A 13,523-nucleotide genomic window follows, 5' to 3' on the forward strand; every position below is an offset into this window, starting at 1 on the left:
AGACCATCAATCTTCCTACCAGAATACCTGACAACCCCAACACACTTGACTTCTTCCTAACATGCTCCCTTTCAGCTATACTGTGGTTGTTGGTTCTCTTCTTGGTAATTTTTAACCACAACCTCATACAAGTCTCTTTTGCTGCAGAACAACCTTCACCTAACAGTTCACAGTTTTGTTAGATTAGCACACTTTTTTTGAGAACTGAGGCTTGGATGGTAGCTAAGAATTTGGAGTGGAATAAGGAATGAAAGCCTTCATTCCTGTGAGGATGATTTCTGTTATTCAGTCTGAGCAGGTGTTTGGATCAGAAGAACTGAAGCAATAGTCGGATCATGGGGGGGGGGAGGAACAGAAGTCACAGAGATCCTCTCAGTTGGCACCCTTGGCTACAAGGAAAAGAAAACATCTCTACCTACCACTAATAGCTCAAGACCAAAACTCCAGCTGCCCACTCTGCAGCTAGCAACAGTTGCAAAAGAATCATCACCAAGTCAGACTTTGAAGGGGTCAAATGCTGCAATCTCGCCTCCTGCACAAATGGCAGTAACTCCTTCTGGTCCTTTGCCAAGGCCATTTAGCACAACTTCTGCCCATCCAGATTTCCACTACTCTTGCATCCTGATAGTAAGCTACCTTGCCTAAAGTCAAGGCCAACTTACTGGCATCACTTTTTTCTTAAAATTCCTGCATTAAAGACCGGCAAAGTTCCCTCACCTCTACCAAGAACGGCTCCCTTTATGTCGTCCATAGTTTTCCAACAAAAAGAAATCCACAGAATCCTTAATCACCTGGACACAAACAAGGCATCTAGTCCTGATGATAACCCCCATATTTGTTAACAAATTGTCCCCAGAACTAACACCTATCCTATATCACCTCTTCAATCTATCCTAGTCAACTGGTATCTACCCTACAACATGGAAACAAGTCACATTCAACTGAAAAAAAAAAGGTGATAAAAGTCAACCAACAAGCTACCATCCAATTGCTCTCACTTCTGTTCTCTCTAAAGCTTATGGAGAAGGTCATCAACAACAAACCCTTGAACCACTTTTTTAGGTCACACCAACTAATCAGTGACGAGCAGTAAGAATTCTGCCACCTACGATCTACAACTGATTTTCTTGCTTACACCACTCACCACCTCTGGACTCAGACCATGGAGAAATTTGGAGAAACACACATGGTTTCCTTGACATTTCAAAGGCATTCAATTGGGTTTACACAGGGGCCTACTTAACAAACTGCTATCCTATGGTCTGCCTTCCTCACTCAGCAACTGGATTACCAATTTTCTCACTGGTTGCTCACTACATGTGAAAGTAGATGATTTACTCTTGTCAGATTTTCCCACCAATGCAGAAGAACTCCACAGTTTTGTTCTTTCACCCACTTTCTTCCTCTTGTATATAAATGACCTGCTCTCACAGACTTCCAATCCTATCCATAGCTTTACCAATGACAGTACACTCCACCTCCTTTTCATTCGACAAATCTTATAATACTCAAGATCTACCATGACCTGAGACCTGAACTCAGATTTCCTAGCTATATTTCAGTGGGGAAAGGACAACCTTGTAAACTTCAGTGCCACCAAAACTCAGTTCTGTCTGATGTCTTGTAAGAAGAGCTCACATCCCTCCCTCCTACCTTCAGCAATACTGAAATACCCAAACACGATCAGATTTCTCTTCTAGGACTGACCTGCAAATCTGATCTTTCCTGGCACAACCACATTTCAACTATAGCTTCTGTAGCTGGCAAAAAACTTGGTGTACTTTTTTTCATAAGACACTATTTCAACCTTCTGCCCAGTCATGGAATATTGTTTCCATATTCCAGACATTCCATATTTGGTGGTGCACCAAAAGAAATTTTTCACAGAATGGGAGAAGGAAATAGAACAAGGGGAGACAAACCTGGAAACTGTATAAAGAGGATGTGAGCAGGGGAATAAGGAGCAGGTTCGTTGCATGGGTAATGGTTGGTTAGTGGAATTCATTGCCTGACATTCTGGTGAATGCAGATACATTGAATGAGTTTAAGGCATGGTTTGATAGGCTTTGCATGTTAACAGTGTTTGCCTACTGCGATGAGTCTTTTGACTCTCTGGAGGTCAGGTTTTAATAATAATTTAGAGTAGTGCACCTAGGACCTCACTCGGAATACTAGAGTGTATTCAGAAAGAGTAGTCCACTTAATTGATGCCTCCTCTCTCTCTCACCTGCTTGCTACATTGTCTTTTCTGTAGGTATTTTCATTGGTGCTGTTCCACCAAACTAGCAACTACCATTCCATCACTTTCTTCTAATCACATTTTGTTTATATTTGATCCACACATGAAAGGCCACAAGCCCTATAGCACATTACTGCTGTGTGTGAGGAGAGCAAGAGGAATGGAAGAAAGGAGGAATCTGTTCACATTTTGCTTTCACATTTTCCAACAGCCGAGGTTTGTAATCTTTGGGGAACGTAGAGTGGAGAAACTGTTCCAAAGGACAAAAGTAGATGGAATTAAAGAGGAGACAGTGAAGTAGGTATGGTGAGTTTCAAGATGGACTACAAAAGGGTGTTGGTTAGCAGTGGCTCCTGTTTTAATGATTTTGGAAGAGAGTAGAAGAATAATAGTGGCCAATTCAGCAGAGCACTGCACATAAAAGTATCTATAGAAGAGGCACAAGGCAGAAACTGAATATCTGTCAGAGAGAGATCATTAATTAGCCAGATTTCCTTCTTATACATATAGCACTATTCAACCTACCTTATCCTGGATAGGATAGGTATAACTCCAGCTGTGTGCTAAGAGAAAGTCATGTTATAGGTTTAACGAAGTGAAACAGCACTGAGAAAGGATTAAAAATATTTCTTCCAATATTTTGTCTCAGTCACTAAGACATTCTCAGGGAGTACATTATGAGATGTAACACACACACACACACACACACACACACACACACACACACACACACACACACACACACAAAGGCAATGCAAAACTAAGTGAAACGTGGACGAAAGACTAGAGTCTTAATTAGGTATGGTACCCTCTGTGGGCACCTGTTGGCAGCCTTGGATGGAAACCAGGATCTCAAAGTATTAGTTTTTCCCATATTTTGTGAAGTTTAATGCAACCATATTTATTTAAATTATGGCTGATTTCTGAAAGAACCTGCAGATTCCAAAAATAGTCTTCTTCTTCTAAATTTACTGAGATGGAGCATGGTCTGCAAGGCTTGATTGACCACAGTCATGACTGCAGATGTCTTTTTTGTGTTCTTCCATGTGAATGTGGCTGATCTTCCTGTGTGTGTCCATAGTAGACCAACTTACAGGAACAGAGCACTTTATATACTCTAGGCACAGAGAGAGAGAAAACGAGAGAAAGGAGCTTATCTTTAGTAGAACATATAAGAGTAGCAAGCTTTAGAATGGGGCTTGAAAGCCATGCAGACATTTTATTTCTTTAAGACCACCATGCTCCATCTCAGTAAATTTAGAAGAGAGAGAGAGAGAGAGACTATTTTTGGAATCTGCAGCTGCTCTTAGAAATCAGCCTAATTTAAATAAACATGGCTGCATTAAACTTCCCAAAATATGAGAAACACTAATACTTTAAAGAGATTTCAGTTTACATCATAGGCCACCGACAGGTGTACACACCTAGTTATGATGTCTTTTGTCCATGTGTTTCACTTAGTTTTGCATTTTGTGTGTGTGTGTGTGTGTTTGTAAGTCTCATTGTACTCCCTGATGATTTCTCAGTGACCGAGATGAAATATTGGAAGAATTAAGTAATATTTTTAATCCTTTCTCAGTGCTGTTTCACTCCATTAAGCCTCTAACATGAATAATTCTTTAGCCTTAGTTGGTGACATACCCAGGCTCCATGACATGCCAGCTCCCTGTCTGGATAAAAATAATAGTGCTCTGAAAATCTTAAACTTCTCAGAAAAGAAAGAAATACTAGTATATCTTTTCAGCAACAACTCTGCAAGAAATGGACAATGATTTTTGGGACATGGAATGTATGTAGTCTAAAATATTAAATATCCTGAGATAATTCAGGAAGCTGAAAAACAGAAAGCAGATGTTATGGTCCTAACAGAAACAAAAAAGAAGGGTAAAGGTTTTGAAATAATGGGTATATATCTACATATATGGAGTGAAGTGGATAAAAGCAGAAAGGCTAAAGCTTGTGTATCTGTCCTCATAAAAAGTAGATGGAAGAACCAAGTAAAAAAAGTTGGGAAGAAATAAATGAAAGGTTTATAAAAGCTTGAATTACATGGACTGGGATTTTTCATTATTAGAACTTATGCTCCACGTGATGATGCCTCACTTGATGAAAAGGAAGCATATTTTGAAACATATTTAGCCTTGGTTGGTGACATATCCAAAAGAAGATAACTCTGATACTGAAATGACAAACTTTCAGAGGAATTCACTACTAGTAAGGGGTCTCAAAGCAAGGATGTTGTATGTCACCAGCATTGTTTAAGATCTACTCGGATGCAACCTTTGGGAATTGGAACAGACAATGCTAGAATGGGTGTTCCCATAGGAGACCAAGTCCTACATTCTCTTCTTTTTGCTAAATGAGCAGTCGATTCTTGCATAGGAAAAGGAGCTTGTAGAATACTAGGTGAGAAATTGTTGGATACGTATACATGTTGAGGCCTGAAAGTTAATGTGAAGTCATTAGTTTCTATATACAAGTAACCTAGTTATGAAGATACTTCTCATGCAACCTTTGTTTGTTTACACTTGGATAAAGAATTAAATAAGAATATAATTTCTGGACATTTTTAAATTTAATTTATAACCAAGTGAAAAAACTTTCTACAATTTATAAAAGCCTGCTAGGCTTACTGGTTGATGAAAGATTTGATTTTTTTTCCTTATCATAATTAGACGATCATACGAGGGTGAGAAAGAAAAGTTCTCAGCCTCGACCATAGATGGCAACACTAACAGCAAGATTTTTTTTTTCTAAGTTGGTACATCTGTCATAAGCATCCATGTGAAATTGCAAGTCATTCTATCAGTCTGTAGTTTGTTTGTAGTAGTTTGTTTTATACAGCTGTCTGAAGCAAAAGTGTTGTCTGTATCCCTTGAAATGGATAAAAATTAATATCACGCAATTATAAAATTCTTTGTAAAAGGTTTAACACCAAAAGAAATTCATTTGAAGTTCATAAAAGTTTATTGGCACTCTTCTCCTTTGTTTTCGCCAATTAAGAAATGGGCTGCCGAGTTAAAATGTGGCCGTACCAGCCTTGAAGATGATCCATATGAAGGACGTCCAAAAAGTGTAACAACACCAGAAATCATTGATCAAGTGCACGATATGGTATTGGATGACGCGAGTCAAAGTGCATGAAATTGCTGAGACTATAGGCATTTCAAAAGAATGTGTAGGATATATTTTGCATAGCTTTGCACAAGATGGGTGATGCACTTGCTCACAGCAAATCAAAAACACACTCCCATAAAAATATCTGAACAGTGCTTGGAGCATTTTAACAAGAATAAAACTGATTTTATGTGTCGATTTATTACTATGAATGAGACTTGGACTCACCGTTACACACAAGAATCCAAACAGCAGTCAAAACAATGGGCAGAAGCTGGTTGTTCAGCACCAAAGAAGACAAAGCCGGTCCCATCAGAAGGAAAGGTCATGGCATTGGTGTTTTGTGATGCTAAAGGCATTTTGTTTATTAATTATCTTGGAAAGGGTAAAACAATAACCGGGGAATTTATTATTCCGATCTTTTAACCAGACTAGACGAAAAAATTCATGAGAAAAGACCTGGTTTACAGAAGAAAAAAATAATCTTTCATTAGGACAATACACCTGCCCAAAAAAGTTTTTGGCAATTGGAAAATTAAGGGATCTGCACTATGAATTGTTGAAACATCCAACCTATTCCTCAGATTTGGCTCTCTCTGACTTCTATTTCTTCCCAAAACTAAAACTCTTCCTTGATGGTCAGAATTTTTCTTCAAATCAAGAGGTGATTGCAGCTGTAGAGGGATATTTTGCAGATCTTACTGAGAACAGGGAGGATAATGTCAATGGAATAATTGCATTAGTCTTAAGGGAGATTATTGAAAAATAAAAATAATTTTGAAATTATAAATTCAATTTTTCATTGTTAGGCCGATAACTTTTCAGACCACCCTTGTAATAATAATAATCTCCATCTTGTTTTAATGGAATTTAGGATCACTATTAAAATTTATGTTTTGAATTTTAACAGAAAATTCAGACAAAGCATATCTTTATAGTACATATGCCAAAAGAATGGCTCTATGTTCAGTCAAAAAAACTCAACTGCAGACAATCATTAAAAATTACGATTTTTTTGTAATTGTGTTCAATCAATATCCTAGTTTCAAAGCCTTATTGTATATGTTAAAAACATTCAAGAATTTATCAAGGAAGTAATTAATGGATTCAATAATTGATGTTTTTTTTGAAGCTATGCTATCTCATAAACTGATGCCTATTGCATCTACATATCATGCCTTTATGCTGTTAGGGTTCTGTATCGGTCACTTGCTGTTTTGCTCATTACAGCTAATACTTTTCAGGTCTTATATACTTCCCTAAGGCATATCATCATATTTTGACTCTCAAAACACAGTAGGAGGAAAAACATCAGCTACAACATGCAGAATATTTCTTTCAAGTAATGGAAAGAAAGTGGAATATTTTTAACATTATCAAAGGGATACATGGACTTTGCATGCTATGTAAGATACAGACCTCTGAAAAAAATAGAATCCAATGTATGCATATCCTCTAACACACTTATGTTTTCATTTTCAGTACACTCCACAATAGGCAATTTCATATAGGCTAGCTATTATTTTCCCTAACTAGTTTAAAAGTTCACGCAAACACTAAAAATTTGTTGCATGAATACCAAAGTATACATGTCAAAATATTAAGTTCACTGCAAGACTGTGTTCTGTTACTACTACTGAATGAAGTGTATCACATCCAGATGATTTTCAAGATGAAGGTTGCTGACATTTTATGTATCACAGAAAGTGCAGTGCTTGCTACTTTTAATTAATGCTTTTGTTTGTAGTGAAAATATATAAATGAAGGTATGTTTAATTTTAGGATATAATAATTATTATTATTATGTGACACCTCAAGGGAGTCCAAAGATTCATTGAGGTAGAATGTGCCAACAGTATTGAATGATTGATCCCTTCCGACTACTAACTGTGTTCAAACTTGCTTAACTTTTTTCCAATCAACCAACCTTTGCTGGTAACAATATTCTGGAAAGCTGCTTTACATTTAACGTTGATGAATGCATATTTCTTTAATGGATAGTCAAAGTGTGAGGAGTTAATGAAACATTAAAAAATATAGTAACTTTCATTTCAATTTAATTAATTGGTATAAACCATACCAGTGATCCTACAGGTATCGTTTATCTACAGAAATTCACAATTTACATGAATAATGGGACTTTTTTTTCCAACTGTTCCCTAAAATAATCAAGAGTCTATATACAGATCATAGACAACTCTTGTGTCACTATATCATGGAAAAGTTCAATATGTACCTTGTTTAAGTTAAGGGATATTACATCCCATATAGTTTCTTAGCCGAATAGGAAACTCAAGGAGTTTCATGCCGAATATAGTAGAAACTATATAAAGTTCGGCGATTCCAAGCGTAAGCAAATACCTGGATACTGCAGCAACTGACCCTAAAGGTAGTGCAAGCTGAGGCAACTCGTGTCAAAGGTGGAGTAAGCTCCAATCACTACTCTTGATATTTACCCATAATGTGAACTTAGCTCCTAAGAGCTGTATTATTGTTCAACATTATGAGAGAAGGTCACTACCCAGACCGGTTTCAACCTTTATTGAGGTCTCATCAGTGAGTAGGCAGACCTAGTTAATATCAAGTTTGTAGCGAACAGAACTTACAACCCTTCTACGAGTTTTGCCATGAGGTGTCCTAATATGGCTCTTCATATGTCTAATAGTGTCTAATAATATGGCTTCATATGTCTAATAGTGTCTAATAATATGGCTCTTCATATGTCTAATAGTTCAATATGTATTTATATAATAAATGCAGATGTTACATTAATTTTTTTTATTTTTGACCTGCAAAGTAAAGGGAGAAATTATAATAGAAGTTTCAAGCTGATTGTTTATAAACATACCTTACTGAAAAGAAGAAAGTCATAGTGCAACTACAAGTTTCAGTCAACTGCGAGAGAAATTCAATGCTAGTGATAAATAAACAATGAGCTGAACATTTTCGGCAATCTCACAGCACTAAAAACTTCTGTTAGTCACTTGTTTAAGCTGCAGGCAGCAACAACAGCCACAGAAATGAGCACAACCCATGTTAATAAAATTTAAAAAGCCTACAAATCTTCTTTAGCACAAATGTGCCCATATTTCACACCCCAAGAAGCAATGGTGGTGACTGCAGATGTTAACCATTGACGTGTTAACTCCAAATGCACGAATATATTTCATTATGACAACAAAAAGGGTAACATTTATCCTTCTCATAAAGCTATAAGGGAGAAAAAAAAAAAAAAAAAAAAAAAAAAAACAGACATCCTACAGAATATCAAATCACAATTACTGAAACATCTGAAGAGATAAAACTTTATATACAACTCACATCTGATAAATCCACTTTCCAGCGAAGAAAGTGGATTCATATCCAGCTGAAGTATTGCACTATTAAAGGGCTGTGAAGTATCTATCCTCTGCTCAAAGGACGTTTGCTAATGCAGTTACTGATTTAGAAAGCCAAAGTGACTAATAAAGACTCAAAACAGTCAAGTCAAAAATTAAAGCTATAATATGCATTTAAAATAGTTATAAATATTGTAAATTTGCCAAATGAATAAAACAACACAAAATATTAAATAAAATAAAAAATAACTGTGCTAAAGCAGCTATATAAACTAGCTGTAAATAATGTATATGTTACTGTTAAAGTGATAAATCCAGTTATTATTAATAATTACCGGTTAAAGTGAATAATTTACGAGAATTAATCACTTTAACCAGTTAAAGTGAATAATTCCTAGAGGAGTCTGGTAAAAGTAATAAAATCATGTTTATAGGTTTTATATATAGGTTTTCATTCTCAATAGAAATTATAACAGCTTAGGTTAGTTTATAATGAAAAAAGTAAGTAAAGTACTTGTTTTGCACTCAGTGAAATCAGAAATCATTATAAACTAACCTAACCTTTATTGGTTAGGTTAGTTTATAATGAAAAAAGTAAGGAAAGTATTTCTTTTGCACTCAATGAAATCAGAAATCATTATAAACTAACTCTGGTTCGACATGCGACATTCAGGTTAGTTTATAATGAAAAAAGTAAGGAAAGCTTCTTTTGTACTCAATGAAATAAGAAATCATTATAAACTAACCTAACCTAACTTAAACTAACCTGGATGTCGCATGTCGAACCAGAGTGTAGTCGTCGTTTGTCATGGGCAGATTAATGGGGATGAAAGATAAACATTGTTGTGGGCCGAGCTTAATGATTGCAGGCAGATAAATGGGGATAACAAATAAAAGTTGTTGTGGGAAGATGAATGGGGGATTATAGATAAATGTCATTGCTGTACCCCTTTCCTCATCAATGGAGAAAAACACTGATCAGTTCCTCTCTGATTTATCTATTATCCCCATTCATCTACCCACAACAACTTTTATTTGTTATTCCCATTTATCTGCCTATGGCAAACTATGACTACACTCTGGTTCGACATGCGACATCCAGGTTAGTTTAGGTTAGGTTGGTTTATAATGATTTCCAACCGATAAAGGTTAGTTTAGGTTAGGTTAGTTTATAATGATTTCCAACCAATAAAGGTTAGGTTAGTTTATAATGATTTCCGATTTCATTGAGTGCAAAACAAGTACTTTCCTTACTTTTTTCATTATAAACTAACCTTACCTAACCTAACCTAACCTAAGCTGTTATAATTTCTATTGAGAATGAAAACCTATAAACATGTTTTTATTACATTTACCAGACTCCTCTAAGAATTATTCACTTTAATCAGTTAAAGTGATTAATTCTAATTATTCACTTTAACCAGTAATTATTAATAATAACTGGATTTATCACTTTAACCGTAACATATATACTTTATGTAAATGTTACATAAAGTATATATGTTACATAAAGTATATATTTTAATACAAATATAAAATATTTGTATTAAAATATATGGAATATCTGTGAATAAATTTTCCAAGCAAGCAACCAATGAAATTGTATTCAAGTGTGCGTGCAAAGAGATAAATTACAAATTATGTCAATAAGTCCAACAATAAAATATTTTAAAAAAAAAAACTAATTGCATACAATTATTGATAAAATGACTAGGAGGTTTTCAGAAGTGTCTAGTGTAAACAAACACTACTAGTGATGACTTGATGCTAGCTAGAAAACACTACTTTATTAATTTTTCCATGTGTATCATCTGAGGGAAGAAAAAAAAAATTATATATACACACACACATGTATACATACATTGAATTATTTTTGTCCGGTTGACATATATGAAACTTCCAATTGCGTGACTTGCAACAATCTTATAATTGCTACTTCCTATATATAGGTTGGGGAAGCAAGAGAAATGGCAGTAAACGTTGGAACCATAATATAAAACCTTAGGCAAGAGTCAGTAAAAATGAAAACTAAAATGAAACATCTGGAAAAAGATAATGAGAAGGAGGAAGTTACTATTATGAAGAAAGAGTCAAAGGATAGTCATATATTATTGTATGGGGACTCTATCATTAGAGGCGTGATGACAAATAAAGTGCACAAAAAATGCTTTCCTGGTGGAACAACACGTTAGCACAAGAAAGGATACTTCAACGCCCTAACTTGAATCGTAATGACTGCATATCCTTGTCAAAAATATGGGAAAGTTTGATCTGAATAACACATTAATTTTTTTTTTCTTTAATTAATGCCTTCTAGATACTACATCTGTATCTTTAATATGATTTTATAAATTAAGTTTTTTGTATGACATCGTAAATTTATACATGTAATTTATTTCTGCACTCTTATGTTTACCTTTCTGCAGTGAAATAATATCATGATTAGCGATGTAACATCATGCAGCTCGTTCTAATTTTGAATGATCAATTGTTTGTATTCTACCTTGTAAACGACTGTTTCCTGTCAAGCCACTGATGATAGTTTGTTATTCTCAAACTGAAATATCTGGCAGTATAATGAATATACTTTTCTTGTGCTAATGTGTTGATAATTCTTAATTTCATGTCACAAGTTTCTCTCAAAAGTAAAATAACAGATGCGTTGCGGAAAAGGAAAGACCTGGGCTTGAAAATTAGTGGTAGTTATGGGCACAAATGACCTATTTGGGGGGGGGGGAGAATGTCAATAGGAAGTTGTTGTGGCAGGTAAAGAATAAAAGTGTTGTTTAAGTCATTAGCATATTGCACAGATATGAAAATAGTGAATTGAGAAGGAGAACAGAGATAATGAATAGTAAGACAGATTGCTGAGTTGTGTGAGGCAAAGAGTGTTAAATCTGTAAATCTATGGAGTAAATTTGAAGGAAAGTTGGAATGGTTTATAGTTGATGGATTGCATTTGAATGTGTTTGGTGTTAGGCATTTAGAAACACTACTGTTTTCTAAGAAGGCTATGGAGAGAGAGGTTGAAGAAATGTGGACTACAGAGTTTGATGGTTAGGAGGAAATGAGGCAATATGATAGAGACATTTAAGTTAGTGAAGGAAACATTATCAGATTAATCCAAATGGAATTATTAAAAAGAGCAGAAGGCAAGAGGGAGAAAACCAGAGGCCATCCATGGAATTTATGTAAGAGTAAGGTGAAGATTTTTTTACATGGAGAATTGCTAGCAAATGAAATGCATTACCAGAATGTGTTGTTAATGCAAGGAGTGTTAAGGATTTTAAGATTCGGTATGATAAATATGTTGTCAGTTGAATGAACTTCCCATGATGAGTCTTCCGACCCCCATGGAAAAGTTCAATAATAATAATAATAATAATAATAATATATGACAAAAATTTCATTCCAAGAGCACAAACTAGATATATAGAGATATAGAGGGGTGGCCAAAAAAAAAGTTCCATTAGCACTATGTGAAATTAATAAATACAAATCATTTGACATGTGTTCTGATTCTTTGGGAAAGTGAGGATTTTTTCCTGAATGAACACCACATTTCATGACTGACTATTTGTGACATGCTACTGTTCCAGGAATATCTTCCTTCATATCACAAAATGTCTTATTTCCACTCCTCTACACACACACACACACATCATTTAAGGGTGTCTCTCTGTCAATAAGAACAGTAATGGTTGGTCTATTTAAAAAAAAATAATAATAATTGAAAAATGTGCAGTTCATCAAATCAAATTAATGCTACTTGTTTTTATAATCTCACAGTTTCTTACCTGGCATTATACTACTTCCTGGTTCATTTTCTGGCAAAAGTAACTCTCCCAAACCACAACGAGGTCCTGATCCAAGAAACCTTATGTCATTACCTATTTTCATTAAACTACAAGCAACAACGTTTAATGCACCAGAAACTTCTGTCATGGCATCATGTGCAGCAAGAGCCTCAAATTTATTTGGCGCTGTTTCAAAAGGCAACCCTTCAAAAGAAAGATTAAAAAACTGGTAGTATAGCACACTTAACAAAAATAACAATGAATTATAAAAATTATTTCAATTAATACTGCCAAAAATAAAAAATAAAAGCTGTTTCAGTGAAAAGCAGTCCCTCATTTTTCTGTAGTGAAAACAACCCAGTCAACTTCAATACTACCAAAACACAGTCCTATATTCTTGTATGAAAGATCTCATGTCACTTACCCTTACCTTTGATAGGTCAATATTTCAAGGCTATTTTGTGTGTGGACATGAGTAATTTGAAGATTCTGTAAAATAGGTGACTTTTTTTTTTGATTTACTGAGCATTTCTTTTAGTTTGGCTGTGTATTTTTACTATAATATTGCAGTTTTTACAGATTTTATTGTATTCAGCATGCTAATATTCAGCCAGCCTAGTTGGCCAAGTTGTTAACATATCCGCTCTCCAGCCAAAAGGTTGCAGGTTCAAATCCCGCTGTGGGCACAGATGTTTGTGATTATCTGTGAAAATGCTAGTGGTGGTAGATGGCATTAGTGTAGATGATTATGGGAGTTGTGGTTCGTTGTAGTTGGTGGAGACAGAGTTGTAGAGTAGTTGCCCTTCCTTGATGAGTCTTAGGCTCCTAGAGGTGTCACATAATAATAATAATAATAATATATTTTAAGAAATATTGTTAAATTATGATAGTTTTTTAAAATGGTGCTAAAACCTGGCAGAAACAATACAGCAGCATTGAAAGCTAAGATAAAACCAGGAAACAAGCTTTATACTGATGACATAAATGAAGAAAAATTAACATATGAAATTTCAAAATTAAAAAGAATTATTG

General features: G+C 35.0%; 1 protein-coding gene across 1 annotated transcript in view; it reads right to left on the bottom strand.

Moving 5' to 3' along the window:
• LOC150102454 (fumarate hydratase, mitochondrial-like) overlaps positions 1–13,523 on the bottom strand; it is a 182,460-nt gene that overhangs the window by 28,717 nt on the left and 140,220 nt on the right. The window contains exon 8 of the mRNA XM_090399629.1: positions 12,492–12,695. Within this exon, the coding sequence (XP_090255755.1) occupies positions 12,492–12,695 (204 nt within the window). The remainder of the gene's footprint in view (positions 1–12,491; positions 12,696–13,523) is intronic.

The sequence above is a fragment of the Typopeltis vanoorti genome, chromosome 10 (genome assembly GCF_054136105.1).
Source record: "Typopeltis vanoorti isolate ZY-2024b chromosome 10, IOZ_Tvanoo_1.0, whole genome shotgun sequence".
In the NCBI taxonomy this organism is placed as follows: Eukaryota; Metazoa; Arthropoda; class Arachnida; order Uropygi; family Thelyphonidae; genus Typopeltis; species Typopeltis vanoorti.